The sequence below is a fragment of the Aquarana catesbeiana genome, linkage group LG03, assembly GCF_042186555.1.
Source record: "Aquarana catesbeiana isolate 2022-GZ linkage group LG03, ASM4218655v1, whole genome shotgun sequence".
Taxonomy (NCBI): Eukaryota; Metazoa; Chordata; class Amphibia; order Anura; family Ranidae; genus Aquarana; species Aquarana catesbeiana.
Window position 1 is genome coordinate 255,025,134 of NC_133326.1, and position 16,452 is coordinate 255,041,585.

Below are 16,452 nucleotides of genomic sequence, written 5' to 3' on the forward strand. Positions count from 1 at the left end.
AAAGCACATATTCATTTTAATGTTGTACTTTGGCCAGCACCCCATCTTGGTATTTCTAGTTTAACAAATGAAAAACTTTAAAATCTTTATTGTGATTGTTGCTCATCTGTATATAAAGTTGTGTGTTCAGCTTTTTTAATTTTTTTTGTTTTCACTGTTGCATTTAGGTATTGATGTGGAAGCAGCAAGGAAAGAGGAAGAGAGGATAATGCTTCGAGATGCAAGACAGTGGCTAAACAGTGGACACGTTAGCGATGTGCGACATGCAAAATCAGGAGGCACAGCTCTGCATGTAGCAGCTGCAAAGGGTTACACTGAGGTTTTAAAGTATGTTTACAGAACATATAACTCCATAATTGTATTGATCTTTTGTAATAGCCACAGTAATGTATTAATTAGACGTTTTGGTTTAAGTACTAGCTTCAGGAATTTTGGACCACCAAACAAAAAAAATAAGCCAGCCCCCATATTACCTTGCCTCTAGCCATCATGCTTTTTGCTGGTGTCTTAGGAGGACTTTTCCTCCTCCGCTCTACAGACAAAAATGTAACTATTTTTTGCTAGCAATTTTTTTTTATTTTTTTTTCCCCCCAAAGTCATCTGTAGGCTACTTTAGGTATTTTTCCAATTCTGTCCAGGACTGCATGAATCCAACCCCAGAGACAGGAAACACAATAGGAAAGGCTTTAAAGCTCAACTCCAGTAAGTAAAGTAAAAACCCTCCCGTGCAGTGGGGGCTGCCCTTGCACACGTTAAATGCTGGCTCAGGTCTAAAGGAACAAGAAAAATAATTTCACTTGCTCAGTTCATCTCTCCCACAGGCTCCCGCACTGCAAGGTTTCTGCAGGCTCTTCTCCCCTGTGCTCCAGAGGTTGGATTCCCTCTGACGTTCACGTTCATACCAGCCTTACATTGGACGTGAGGACACAGAAAGGACAGTCCTTTGCTGGAGCACAGAGGAGACCACCGGCTGGAGGGCGAGTGGAGGATTAAATAAGTAAAATTGATTTTCCTGTTCCCTAGACCTAAAGTGAGGCAACCCCACTACAAGGGACGATTTTACCTTCCCCCCCCCCCAACATTCTCTGGAGTTGGGCTTTAAAAGAAAAAGGCAATTCCCGAGCACAATCTGCCAGTATTTGTTTAACCAGGGTTGTTACTTGGTTGTCATGGGGTTTGGGCCTAATAGTTTCATTGCTGCTGTATTTTTTTTTTTTTTTTTTAGGCCCAAGCTCTGCACCTATGCAAACCACCTCCTTGTGCTTCATCTAAGCTAAGAGATCACTGTAACAAGTTGCTTTGTCACAAATATATTGACAAGTTAGTGCATGAGAAATTCTCTTCTGCTTCCAAAGATTTACTCACCAGTGTTAGTGGTTCTAAAGGCTAATAGGTTTTTCTGACCTCAGTGAGTTCTCTTCACTGCCCCCCTCCCTCCACACTTAAACACTTATCTGAGTCCTCTCTCTCAGTACAGCACTGTCTCGTCTGCAGCAGCTCTTCTGTCCTCATGTATTCACAGGAGGCTCAGATGGCATTGGGAGCCATTGGCTCTTGCTGCTGTCAAATCCTGTAAGGAGGGAGCAGGAGGCTGGGCCAAGCCATACAGCCCGGTTCGGAAGCATTCCCACACAAGCGCCCCCATAGCAGCTGGCTTACTTTGGGGGCACTCTCAAAAGAGGAGGAGGAACAGACAGTGAGAAGGAAGACAGAAGAGGAGGTAAGGGCGCTGCTCTGTGCAAAAACCATTGCACAGTGCAGGTAAGTATAATTTTTTTTTTATTTGGGGGGGGGGAGAGAGGATTTAAAGTTTACAACTGCTTTAAGGATGCCCAATGTTTTATCTTCAATTCATCAAAACTAATTTCAGTTTTGGATGAAAATGGATACAATTGCCCACTAACTCTCAAAAAGTAGAGAGAATTTATATTTTTCTATTTTCATGGCATCTAAGATGTTTGTAAAATCCTTCAGCTCCCGCCCAAAATATACTTTCAATTTTGAGTGAACTTGCCATGTTTTAGTGTACGGATGGTGCTTTGATGGTCTTGGGAGCTATAAATGACTGGTCTTCAAACTTAATATCTCAACATCAAAAAGTGCTATATCCATAGTGTAAGTTGAGCACCTTTTACCTAACTTGTGTGTTTGTCCCTTTTTAGTACAATATAGGGTTCAGTCTTAACACTTGAGGTGCTGCACAAAAATAAGCATTTTTTATTTTTCCTTTCCTTGCAGACTTTTAATTCAAGCATGTTATGATATTAATATTAAAGATTATGATGGTTGGACGCCGCTCCATGCAGCTGCCCACTGGGGAAAGGAAGAGGCTTGTAGGATCCTGGTAGAAAATCTTTGTGACATGGATGCTGTCAATAAAGTGGTAAGTCTTATTACGCAGCTCAATAGATTTTTATGTATAAAGATACTGTAGACAAGTGCAGCATGTGTGATCTTAGATCGTTTGGGAAGCGAAAGACTACATTGATTTTGATAGCGGTTGTAAAAATGTGTTCACTTGTTTTTACTGTTTTACTCTGTGCAATTCAATCGAATTTTAAAAGTGTGTGTGCATGTTGCCCTCTGGCATGCTTTGAAGCTGATGTCTCCCTCCTTAGCACATACAAAGTAATAACTGTGCTCTAACTTTTATTGCTCTTTTTTTTAATTTTAATATAGAAGTAAATGTATTAATCATACAGGGTACTGACATCTTTAGGTCTTGACCATGGGTCATGCTGTCATATGTCATGGACACTGGTAAACAAAGTTGCCTGTACAGCCCATATAACTTTATCCACTCCCACCAACCATCCTCAGTATTTTGCTAGTGCCCTTGAATGGAGAAATGCCCCGCTCCCTTCCCAACTGCGTTGACGCTACTGCGGCAAAATTGCAGCTTTCGGATCAGTCTCTCTTCAGCAACTCTTCTGGTAACTGTAGCTTGACACCCCCCCCCCATTTGGTAGACGTTGGGCCAGCCAGTAATGCTGTCACTGGACTGGAATGCATTTGGCACTTGCCCTCTACTGAAGTGCAACACAGCGCTGCTAGATGCACAGTACTTTACAGGTTCAGGGTAGTGGCAATCTAAATGCCAGTATTTATAGACTCTAAAGACCCTTTTGTTGCTGGAGAGTATACCCTCTCCTCCATGGAGAGAGTCCCCACCTGGCTGCTTCCACCCTGTGAGCCGGTATCCTAATGTGAAAAGTCTGGGTCTTTGTCTCTTCCCCTGTGGGCTCCACCCCAACTCCTCTCTCACAACAGCTCCGAGCTCCTGCCAGTTTGGAGATAGTTTATGGATGCCGGTCCCCTGCCTAGAACATCAGGGGGTGGACATTGGGACTACCTTAGGCCCTTTTTCCACTGCATCGGCAGTTGTAGTGAACTGTGGGCGAGCATCATTTTCTATTTGTGGCTACTGATTTGAGTCTATTCATATTCCACCATTGGGAGTACAGAGGACACTGCTGGGGGTGGGGGGCGGGTTGGGTGACTAAGAGAACACTACAGTTTAGGTGTGTGGGAAGGGGACAGAGGACCATGCTATAGGGTGGGGAGGGGCAGAGGTCTACAGTGGGGGTGATGTGAAGGGAGGTAGAGGACACTGCTTTGGGGGGGGGGGCACGAGATACTACTGTGGGGGGCGAAGGGGGACAGAGGACACTACAGGGAACTACAGTGGGAGGGGTGATGTGAAGGGGGCTCTCCCTTACTCTATTAACCTTTTTATATATGGGCAAAACTAAATTACTTTAGCATGGAAACCCACTCTGATAATTCCCGTCAAGGGTGAATCCTCCTCTCCGAGCTCGCTGGGGTGACACGGTAACCTTTTGCCATATACTTCAGAAAAAAGAGAATGCAGTGCATACTGTAAAATCGTCACAAATGCTTTATTAAAAGTGTAAAAAATAAAGCTTTCTCAAATTGTTGTAGCCAGTACCCCTTAAGGTGACAAACTCTGGTTAAAAATGTTTAATTCAAGAAAGTACCTTTGATTGCTCTCAGCCGCTTCCATTTTCAATTTATTTTATTTATTTATTCATGGTCCCGCTTTATGTAGGAACCCAACCACCACCCTCTCTTGCTTGCTCCTGAGAAGGATTAAGAACTATGGGATTTTTAGTGTGCATATAGCAGTACACATGACTGCAATGAACTCCCTCTTCATTTGAAATGGGGTGGGGGATGGAGGAGGAGTTTGGGAGCTCACAGAAGACATTATCAGAAGGCAGAAATTTAATGAAAAATTGGGCCATTAAATAGTGGATGTGCATGGATAGTTTTTGGAGAATATTTAGTGTCACTTTAAGACAGAGGTCACAGCCAAAATCGGTCAAAAGTTGACATATTTCTGCTTTTAACACTGTTCTGCAGTATAGCTCCTTAGTAATTGTTTCCATGTTTTTTTTCATTTCTGTTAAAGGGTCAGACTGCAATTGATGTTGCTGATGAAGATATTTTAGGATACTTAGAAGAACTTCAAAAGAAGCAAAAATTGGTAATTTTTTTCAACTTCATTTTTTAAGACCTATAATCATATTCATTTTCAATACACACATTTTTGTAGTGTTTATCAGTACAATATATTGCTTAAATATTTTTCTTATGTTGGCTAGTTGCAAGAATTCGTTAATCTGGCCATTCTTGCTGTAAAAAGTCTGTAAAATGAAATTAACATTTTTATCTCTCATTCATCTGCCAAGGATGGAACTACTGTCAGTGCATTTGGAGTGTGCACTGTGCGTGCATAGACAGGCACAGCCAGCGCCTGTAAGCCAATTCCCCTGCTCCCTCATCACAGGAGTTGGACTGACTGCAGCAGGAGCCTATAGTTCCGCTGCTGTCATTTTCTCCTGAAGGTGAGGGAAAGAAATGAGGGGTGGAGTCGGAGATGGTGCAGGAGCTACGCAAGTGTTTAGGAATGGGGTAGGACAGGTAGTGGGTCGGGTTTTTTAACCTTAATACAGAAAATGATTTATAGTATAACTAAAGGCAAAACTTCTTTATTTTTTTGGATAGAGTGGAGAGGGATTAAAATCCCTGTAAGTTTTTCTTGCTTCAATTATTTTTTATTTAGATATTTTTCACATAAAAACATTCCATGACATTTCATCACAAAACCTTATTAAACATGCTTAACAAACATATAAATAAAACAAAACACATCACCATAATCAACATAGTTCTTGGATCAATGCTCATAGTACCAAAAAAAATATTAAATACTATCCACGATCTCTCCCCCGTCCTATCCCCTAGGAAGAAAAAAAAAAGAAAGAGAAAAAAAAAAAGGAAGACATAAAGCTCCCCCCCCCCCTCCTCTCCCTTTTCCCTTTTTTCCCTTCCTTTAAATAATCCAAACTTATTAATGAAGTGTAAGCCTTTACTTTAGTGACCTCCACTCACTTATTATTTATTCCCAATCATGTTTATTCTTTACCCCATACTAACCCTACTATTCTATCCCAAACCTATTGTGTTTATTTTGGAGAGGAAAGAGTCGCAACTTTCTACCAGCATTATATTATTCCTTTCTGAAAGAAGAAAAAAAAAAGTGTGACAACCTTCCTAACTGTATAATATATACCCCATATCCTTTCCCATAATTTTTGTGACCCTCTTTCCCAATCAGAATTATCATTAATCCCGTGTTATATCCCAACTGTATATATGTAGTGCTATATGTTTCCCAAACCTATTATGTGAAGAAAAACATATTTTTTTTATAGATACAATTCCCCCTTCCCCTCAGCTCAATTCTCAGCTTTCCAATGGACACCGTAAGTCCACATCTGGGGGAAGAGATCAACAGCTTGTATATGTTAGAAATCCCTTGTCTATTTCTTCCCCATTGGTCGACTAATCTTTCCTATGGATTCAGCCCCCTTACTGAACAAAGAGGTTTTTGGGAGAGAATCTACAAAATGTTGAAGTTGTCTATCTCCATGCATCCCAAGGAGTTCCACCACATTTTTCTCGTAATTCCGATAAGGAACAGGGGGTATTTTCCGTCAGCACATCCTTTAATCGGTGTTACAGCTGTAAAAATGCCTGATGCAGCTTATGTCAAAATCAACGGTTTCCTATGAGAGCACATTGATTTGCACAAGTTGGATAATGATGATCCAACCTGCGGTGCGGCTTGTGCATTAAGGAACTTGAAGGGGTACCCTCGCCAAAATGAAAAAAAAAACAAAAAAAAATGGACTTTGGTCTGTGTGAAAGTTAAGAGTCCACAAGCTATGGTGCCAATCTCTGCAAATTGATCACACCTGAAGTACTGATGGCCTATCTCATGTCTTGAGACCCTAACAAGCCAGGAAATTACAAATACCCCCCCAAACTGACCCCTTTTTGGAAAGTAGACATTTCAAGGTATTTAGTAAGAGGCATGGTGAGTTTTTTTTTTTTTGAAGTAATTTTTCCCCACAATTCTTTGCAAAATCAGGATTCCCCCCCCCAAATTGTTATATTAACCACTTCAGCCCCCGGAAGATTTTACCCCCTTCCTGACCAGAGCACTTTTTGCGATTCGGCATTGCGTTGCTTTAACAATTGTGTGGACATGCGACGTTGCACCCAAACAAAATTGACGTCCCCCCCCCCCACAAATAGAGCTTTCTTTTGGTGGTATTTGATCGCCTCTGCGTTTTTTATTTTTTGCGCAATAAACAAAAAGTGACAATTTAGAACAAAATGCAATATTTTTTACTGTTTGCTATAATAAATATCCCCCAAAAATGTATATAAAAAACTATTTTTTCTCAGTTTAGGCCGATATGTATTCTTCTACATATTTTTGGTAAAAATCGCAATAAGCGTATATTGATTTGCGCAAAAGTTATAGCGTCTACAAAATAGGGGATAGTTTTATGGCTTTTTTATTAATGATTTTATTTTTACTAGTAATGGCAGCGCTTTTTATCAGGACTGCGACATGGCGGACAAATTTTAGGGACCATTGGCATTTTTTACAGCGATCAGTGCTATGAAAATGCATTGATTACTGTAAAAATGTCACTGACAGTGAAGGGGTTAACACTAGGGGGCGGTGAAGTGGTTAATGTGTTCCCTAGTGTGTGTTCTAACTGAAGGGGGGAGGTAACTGTCTGTCTGCTCTCCCCTCAGAGAACCGGAAACTGTGTGTTTACACACGCGGATCCCAGTTCTCGGTGTGCCCCGAGCGATCGCGGGAGCCCGGCATGAACGCGACCACCAGGCACTCGCATCGGCTTCATGGGCGAGCAGGGGGGCACACGCGCCCCCTTGTGGCCGTCTATGTTACCGACGTAACATGACAACGATTCGCGCAGTTCGGCTATGTTGCCGCAGTATAACTGCGGCAGCTGGTCGGCAAGCGGTTAGCAGGTTATTTCTCACACACAGCAAATGCATACCACAAATTACACCACAAACACATTCTACTACTTCTGACTATGGTGATACCACGTGTGAGACTTTTACACAGCCTGGCCACGTACTGAGGCCCACCATGCAAGGAGTGCCATCAGGTGTTCTAGGAGCATAAATTACACATATCATTTCTTAACTACCTCTTGCACTTTTGAAGGCCCTGGACAATGGACACCACTGCAACAATGGAAACCCCCAAAAATGACCCCATTTTGGAAAGAAAACCCCCCAACGTATAATCTGAGGCATAATGAGTCTTTTGAACATGTTTTTTTTTTTTTTTTTTTTTTCTACGAGTTTTTTGAAAATGTAGAAAGAAAATGAAAACACATTTTTATTTTTTTTTACACAGTTGTCTATTTATACAGGATTTCTAACACATGGCATGTACATACCAAAAAATACACCCCAAAATAGGTTCTCCTACTCCTCCTGAGTATGGTGATACCACATGTGTGAGACTTTTCCACAGCCTGGCCACATACAGAGGCCCAACATGTAGGGAGCACCATCAGGTGTTCTGGGGCATAAATTTCACACTTTTGTGGCATGGATGAGCATGAATGTGTATGGATGAGCTGTGGATGGGGATGGCTGAGGATGGCGATGGATGGATGAGACTGGAATGGGCACAGATCGGTTGGATCTGTACTACCCACAGCGCTCCTGCGCCCGATCTCTCCCCCTCTCCCCTCGCACTGTACCGATCAGTACGGAGAGGGGAACTGGATATGACGCTGGTTTGTTTACAAGTGATCTCTCCATTTGATGGCGCGATCACTTGGTAAACTCCCGCTGTCAGTGGCCATTTACCGTGGTCTGGTCACAGATCTTCCTGGGTGTTCGCCCGATTTTGGGAGGACGTCATAGTACGCCCTCCCAGAGTTATTGAGCCGTGCTGTAGCTGTCATTCGACTTTAGCGCGGTTAAGTGGTTAATATCACTTTACGTGTAGATTTGTGGTGTTGATGTCGTAATATGTTTTATATTTGAATGTTTAAATACCTTAACTTTTTAGTCTTAATAAAAATAAGATATGGTTGAGGTTTAACAAAACATAATGTCTATTGTATTTGCTGACTGTTATCCGCCATACTTATTCATGACTACTGTTCTTTGTAGCTTTTGAGTGAAAAACAAGAGAAGTCACCATTAATTGAGTCGTCTACTACGGAAAACAATCAGTCATTGAAAACACTGAAGTATGTTTTACAATTTGTATTTATACTTTTTGCATATGCCCATTGTATTGACCTGCAACAAATTGTTAGTCTGAAAACCAGAAAAGCAATCGCAGCATGTGGATTATATCCCCAAAAACGCTACACCTCAAAAAAAACATATTTATAGAAATATTTATATCATTCACACCGACACTTTAGTGTATATACAGTGGATATAAAAGGTCTACACACCCCTGGTACAATGTCAGGATTCTGTGATGTAAAAAAGAGACAAAGATAAATAATGTCAAAACTTTTTCCACCTTTTAAAGTGTTAACTCAAAATTATAACTCACTGCCAGCCCCTCTATTATAGACAGGCTTACCACACTGTAAGTCTTTTATAAAAACGTGGATTGTAAATACCTAATTTAGGGCGATCTGCAGGCCAATCGCGTGACTTGCGGCCGCTATACATCTCTGATACATGGATATAGCAGAAGGGGCTGAGATTGTTAGCCGGGGAGGTCACGTGGCCGCTCAGCCCCTCCCATAGAAGCCCTTACTCGCAGATGTAAAGCGGCCGCATGTCATGTGACCGGCCTGAAGATGGCACTAAAAATGTATTTACAATCCTCATTTTTAGAAAAAAAAAACTTAGTGTGGTATGCCTGCCTATAATAGAGGGGCTGGCAGTATCCATTGTAAGTTTTTTAATTTAATAGTGGTGGGGGGAGGGTGGAGCCAGACAGACACAGAGCTGACAGGCAGGGGGGAGAGGAGAGCAGAGGAGACAGCTATGGAGGGACGTACACTGATCACAGTGGTCAGGGCTCAGCAGCCATGATTTTCATGATCAGCGCAGAGAGGGGGGATACAGGAAGTGGCAGGATCAGCCAGGTTTTTTACAGTTCAGAGGGGGGCAGATTACACAGCACAAGCAACTGTGCTGTTTAACCACTTCCATACAAGGGGGGGCATTTTCACCCCCTTCCTGCCCAAGCCAATTTTCAGCTTTCAGCACTGTCACAATTTGAACAACAATTGCGCGGTCATACAACACTGTACTCAAATGAAATTTTAACATTTTTTTTCCCCACTAATAGAGCTTTCTTTTGGTGGTATTTGATCACCACTGCGTTTTTTATTTCTTGCACTTTAAACAAAACAAGCGTGACAAGTTTGAAAAAAACACAATATTTTTTACTTTTTGCTATAATATCCAAAATTTTTTTTAAACCAATTTTTTCCTCAGTTTAGGCTGATACATATTCTTCTACATATTTTTGGTAAAAAATAGCGCAATAAGCGTATATTTATTGGTTGGTTGGCGCAAAAGTTATAGCGTCTACAAAATAAGGGGATAGATTTATAGCATTTTTATTTTTTTTTTTTACACTAGTAATGGCGGCGATCTGCGATTTTTATCGTGACTGCGATATTGCGGCGGACACATCGGAAAATTTTGACACATTTTTGGGACCATTCACAATTATACAGCGATCCGTGCTATAAAAATGCATTGATTACTGTATAAATGTGAATGGCAATGAAGGGGTTAACCAGGAGGGGGCGCTGTAGGGTTAAATGTGTTCTTAAGGAGTGAGTCTAACTGTGGGGGGAGGGGATTCACAAGGGGAGGAGACCGATTGGTGTTCCTCTGTACAAGGAACACACCATCAATCTCCTCCCATCTGACAGGACGTGGATCTGTGTGTTTACATACACAGATCCACGGTACTGCTCGGTTACCGGGCAATCGCGGGTGCCCGGCGGACATCGCGGGTGCCGGGCACGTGCACCGGGACCCGAGTGACGGGGCGCGCGAGCCCCCTAGGGATCCTGGAAGGCAGCGCCGTCGTATGACGGCGGCCCAGGATAACCGCTGCACCGTCCCGCCATCATATGACAGTGGGCGTGCAGCAAGTGATTAATCTGCTTTAACCCTTTCGCTGCCAGGCCCTTTGCTCCATTTTGTACACTCAGGTGGCCAGACCATTTTTGCAAATTTTCATTTGTTTTTGTCTTTTTTCACTTATAGCTTTCAGAATTTGTGAACCCCCCCTCCAAACCATATATTTTGATCATGTGAAAGCACATGATCAGTAGAATAAAAAGGTGCTACTGATTTTTTTTTTTTTTTTTTTTTTTTTTTTTTTTTTAGACCCCGAGGTATTTGCACAAATGTTTATCCAATATATTTGCAAAAAATACACTAAAACCATTATTAGAAGATAAAGGGGTTAAAGCGGTTGTATACCCGCAAAAAAAAAAAAAATTAAACCCATAAGGTTAGGGCATAATTAACTAGTATGCACTGCATACTAGCTCATTATGACATACTTACCTTAGAACGAAGCATCAGCATTGCATCTCGTCTCGGTCACCGCCGAGGGAGCTGACATTTTTCCCCTCTGCGTTTCTTCCGGGTTCGGGGCTCCGGCGCGGTGAGTGGCCAGAGCCACGATTACGTCATACGTGTGGGAGTCCTTAGTTCTGGCATGATACGCTGGACCTTCACTACGCAAATACGCCTCTGACGTCAGCGGCTGCATGCAGGGTGAATATCTCCTAAACCGTGTATTAAGGCTTACCTGTAGATAAAAATGTAAAAAAAGTGGTATACAACCACTTTAAAAAGGGGTTAAAAGCGCCCACTTAGTGCTGCTTTAAAATAATTTTTAACGTGCTTTGAAAGCGGCGCCCATTCCTTTCAATGGGCAGGGGCTGGGTATAACACCGCTCCTGCAACGCTCTAAGAGCCCATTCACACAGGGGCAACACGACTTGCAGGTCGCCTCAGCGAGGCGACCTGCAAACGACTTCCGCGGCGACTTGCAAAACGACTTCTGTATAGAAGTCTATGCAAGTCGCCCCCAAAGTCGTACAGGAACCTTTTTCTAAGTCGGAGCGACTTGCGTCGCTCCGATTAGAACGGTTCCATTGTACAGAACGGGAGGCGACTTGTCAGGCGACTAGGTCGCCTGACAAGTCGTCCCTGTGTGAATGGGCTCTTAAGATGCTGTTTGCAGGACTGTTTTTCCTGTCCTTAAAGCACACAGCCCCAGCGTAAAAGCACTTGGGCTTTCACACTGGGGCTGCAGAAGAGGCAGTTTACAGGTGCTATTTTTAGCGCAAAAACGCCTGTAAAGTGCTTCAGTGTGGAAGTGGCCTTAAACTAATAATACTTTACTGAAACACCTTTTGATTTTATTACAGCACTCAGTCTTTTTGTGTATAAGTCTATCAGCATGGCACGTCTTGACTTGCCAATATTTGCCCACTCTTCTTTGCAAAAACACTCCAAATCTGTCAGATTGCGAGAGCATCTTGTGTGCACAGCCCTCTTCAGATCACCCCACAGATTATCAATCGAATTCAGGTCTGGACTCTGGCTGGGCCATTCCAAAACTTTAATCTTTTTCTGGTGAAGCCATTCCTTTGTTGATTTGGATGTATGCTTTGGGTTGTTATGCTGAAAGATGAAGTTCCTCTTCATGTTCAGCTTTCTAGCAGAAGCCTGAAGGTTTTGTGCCAATATTGACTGATATTTGGAACTGTTCATAATTCTCTCTGTCTTGACTTGGGCCCCTTTCACACTTGTGCGACCTGGCCACAACGTTGACGTGATGTTGCAGCGACTGAGTGTAATCTTGAGGTCTGTGGACCTTAAGTTGCATCAGTCAAACTAAAAGGCCCCTGTTGCAGCTGAAGAAAAGCAGCCCCAAAGCATGATGCTGCCACCACCATGCTTCACTGTGGGTATGGTGTTCTTTTGGTGATGTGCAGTGTTTTACACCAAACATATCATTTGGAGTTTTTTGGCCAAAAAGTTCAACCTTTGTTTTATCAGACCATTACACATTTTCCCACATGCTTTTGGGAGACTTCAGATGTGTTTTTGCAAAATTTAGCTGGGCTTGGATGATTTTCTTAATAAAAGGCTTCCGTCTTGCCACTCTACCCTATAGCCCAGACATATGAAGAATATGGGAGATTGTTATCACATGTACCACACAGCCAGTATTTGCCAGATATTTTCGCAGCTCCTTTAATATTACTGTAGGCCTCTTGGCAGCCTCCTGACCAGTTTTCTTCTCTTTTTTTCATCAGTTCTTGGTAATGTCGCTGTTGTGCCATATTTTTTCCACTTGATGATGACTGTCTTTACACTGTTCCATGGTATATCTAATGCCCTGGAAATTCTTTTTGTACCCTTCTCCTGACTGATACTTTTTAACAATGAGATCCCTCTGATGCTTCGGAAGCTCTTTGTAGACCATGGCTTTTGCTGTAGGATGCGGCTAAGAAAATGTCAGGAAAGACCTGCTAAAACAGCTGAACTTTATTTGAGGTTAATCAGGGGCACTTTAAATGATGGCAGGTGTGTACTAACTCCTATTTAACATGAGTTTGAATGTGATTGCTTAATTCTGTACACAGCTACATCCCCAGTTATAAGAGGGTGTGCAACACTTATGCAACCACATTATTTTGTTTTTTTATTTTTACTTCCCCTAAAAGATTTCAGTTGAGTTGTACAGATTATAGGTGACGTTAAAGGTGGAAAAAGTCCTGAAATGTTTGTCATTTTTTTACATCACAGAAACCTGACATTTTAACAGGGGTGTGTAGACTTTTTATATCCACTCTACGTACACCCCTGTCATGTGTATAACTGCCATGTAAGGTGTGTGCTTAGAACCAGGGCTGTTTTTAATATTGATTGGACCCTGGGCAAACATTTTCTTGGGCCCCCCTATGCAATTTCGCTCTCTATCCCCAACATCCCAAAAAACAAACACGCACTCATCTAAAAAAAAACTTTAAAAATGTAAACGTTAAAGAACTGGTCCACACTCGCTGATTACTTGCTAGAGGTTACTGCACCTACTTACTGCTCACTGGTTGCTAGAGGTTACTACACATCATTACCACTCATTGAATGGTTGCTAAAGGTTACTGCGCATCATTACCATTCACTGGTTGGTAGAGGTTACTGCACATAATTACTGCTAACTGATTGATATAAGGTACTGCTTCTTATTGCCACTCACCGATTTGGTTTCTAGAGGTTACTGCACATCATTCATGCCTGTGATAATATAAAATAATAAAAATAATAAGTAGCATACTTACGCACCAAAAACATGTCAGCAGACACAAAATAGGTTCCAAACTTACACACCAGAAATATGCCCACAAACACCAATTCAATTAGAGTCAGTACTAGGGTTATCCCGATACCACTTTTGTAGGACCGAGTACAAGTACCGATACTTTTTTTTTTTTTTTTTTTTCAAGTACTAATTTAATGTCACGTGACAGTGTTTTTTTTTTTTTTTTTTTTTTTTTTGGGGGGGGAGACAGTAACATCTGTATAACGAGGTAAGCACAAAATCATTGAGGGTCTTTAAAAATTAAATTTATTAATACAAAAATGTAAAGTATAATATAAAATCACAAAGTTTACATAATACATAGTTTATGAATGATACTTGGATGTACTATTGCACAAGATGCTTGGATATGCAGAAGACCAACATGTTTCGCAGTTTCCTGCTTCTTCAAGGGCGTCGCATGCATCTATAGATTCATCTAGATTGCATAAAACAACATTAGAACCATAATTTATTCAATACATAGCCAATCAGTGTTTTCATGGAAACGTGTAAATGCTTACCCAATCAGAGATTGCAAGTGCTTTAAAAAAGAAGTGTATGGCGGAAATTCATAATCAGGACCCAGTTAACAATATCAGCCAACCGAGATCATTACCCTGTGGAAGCCAGATCCATAAGGGTTGAATAGTGGGATGTCGGATCACGCAGTGACCAAAATATCAGGAGATTGCCAGTGTCATTAATCTAAAAATGAAGATTTTTTTTAAAAACAACCGTTTATTTAACATAAATGGGTCAGTAATGGGGTACTAATATAACTGACCGCTTGAACAGTCTGCCCGTATTTTCACAGTAGTCACAAATGGTCCATAATGTGGATCAAAAGTGACCCTTCCCGGGCCGCCAGTGGCACACAATGAAAACATAGTTACTGCGCAGAGTTTGATAGAATATATATATATATATATATATATATATATATATATATATATATATATATATATATATATATATATAAAAATAATCCTAATAGTAAGATTTGACACTAGTAAATTAAATAATAAAGTTGTATCCACAGAAACTAATACATCTAGATATATATGATACTGATAATGAGCCATCTGTGTGACAGGGAGGAAAAGGCACCAAAGATTTAGCATTACAGCCTATGTGGCATAAAGGTACAAAAAATGTGTTGCAGTGTACAGCTGTAGTTTCAGGGCAAACCCATAATGCTGTGTTAGGGTCTTTACTCTTATGGACAATAGGCCTATGATGGCATTTTCTAACCTGCCTAGCCAGGCAGGTAGATACGCCGGGTAACATATCCACTATAGTATGCAAAATTGCTCTGGCTATATGGTATGGCATAAGTGAAGGGAGGTATAGCCCAATTACCTGTGAGATATCCTGATCAATCGCGGCTTCACAGCGGAGGAGCTCCCGCCCGCTGTGTGGTGCACTCGCTGTCACAGATAAGTGACGGTGAGATCGCTCTCAGCGTCTACTTAAACATGCGCGATCCCTCCGGAAGTAAAGGGTCCGTGATGACCCCTGACTCTACTTCCGGAGTGGGAGCCCCTGCTTGGCGCATGCGCTAGGAGGCCTGTGACGGCCAGCACCGCGCCCATAGCGCACAAGGGAACGTGCGAAGGGAATAAGGGAGGGGAAGTACAAATTCCCTACCCTCCACCAGGGGCGCCCGAACAGCACCACTAATTGTCCTTGATCCAGAAAAGCTGAATCACTGAGCCCCGAATATGAAACGCCCCACAGTCAATGCAGCACCAGCAATTTCAAAAAAGGAAAAAATGAAAAAGAATTTCAGAAAATAACTAAACATTGGCAATTGATTTTACATAAGTATACAAATATCCATTGGTTCTACTGCATAGATTAGTGTACAGAAGTCAGTAGGAGGTAGGGCAGTGTATAGAAGTCAGTAGCAGGTAGGGCAGTGTACAAGGGTCAGTAGGAAGTAGGGCAGTGTACACAGAACAGTATAGGCAGAGGTCAGGGGGTCAGCAGGGCACTCACCATGGGGGCAGTGAAAACCTGAGGGCAGTAACAATTTAATTATTTTAACATAAAAAAAAAACATCTTCCCATTTGTCAGCTAGCAGGCAGCACTTCTATGCTATACTGCAGTAACTCAGCAGACTTGGCATAGAAGTGCCTGCAAGCTAATCCACAATGAATTGCTAGGTGATTTTACCTCCAGGCACACTCCCTTGGCTCGCCTCTGCCCAGCTACTGTCACACCACCCTCTTCCAGGTGGGCACAAACTCTGAGATCAGGCACATCCCCATCCTCCCCACTCAAGCAGCTGAAGCCTGGAGGCTCCATCTCGGGGACGGTCCTTGGTCCTGCACGAGAACGGCAAAATTACTGGTCAGCGATGTAGGGGGAGGTGCAGGGGGTGGAAATGTGCGGGACGGTGGGCAGCAAAAACTAATACAGCAATAGCAACGAGTGAAATGGCTGTAAGCTGTCCCGATCACGGCTCTGCTTTCTGGAATGCAGCGGGGGACAAGAGCATGGCGGCTCACTAGAATGTGACTGTTGGCAGCTTTGCAAGTATGGAACGCGGGCTAGCTGCTTTGGGCCCCCCAATATCAGGGCCTGGGACATCTGCCCCGTTTGTCCTGCGTTAAAGATGGTCCTGCTTGGAACAGTGTTCAGTGATAACAAGCTTTATACACCAGCTCAATATTCCCTCAGCACATACCTTCAACACTGCAGA

The 16,452-nt window shown here is 42.3% G+C and overlaps 1 protein-coding gene across 1 annotated transcript in view; it reads left to right on the forward strand.

The window, feature by feature from the left end:
* Positions 1-16,452, forward strand: part of PPP1R12A (protein phosphatase 1 regulatory subunit 12A) — a 220,682-nt gene that overhangs the window by 115,159 nt on the left and 89,071 nt on the right. Inside the window, exons 4-7 of the mRNA XM_073619994.1 lie at positions 168-327; positions 2,239-2,383; positions 4,433-4,507; positions 8,545-8,624. Coding sequence (XP_073476095.1) covers positions 168-327; positions 2,239-2,383; positions 4,433-4,507; positions 8,545-8,624 — 460 coding nt within the window. The remainder of the gene's footprint in view (positions 1-167; positions 328-2,238; positions 2,384-4,432; positions 4,508-8,544; positions 8,625-16,452) is intronic.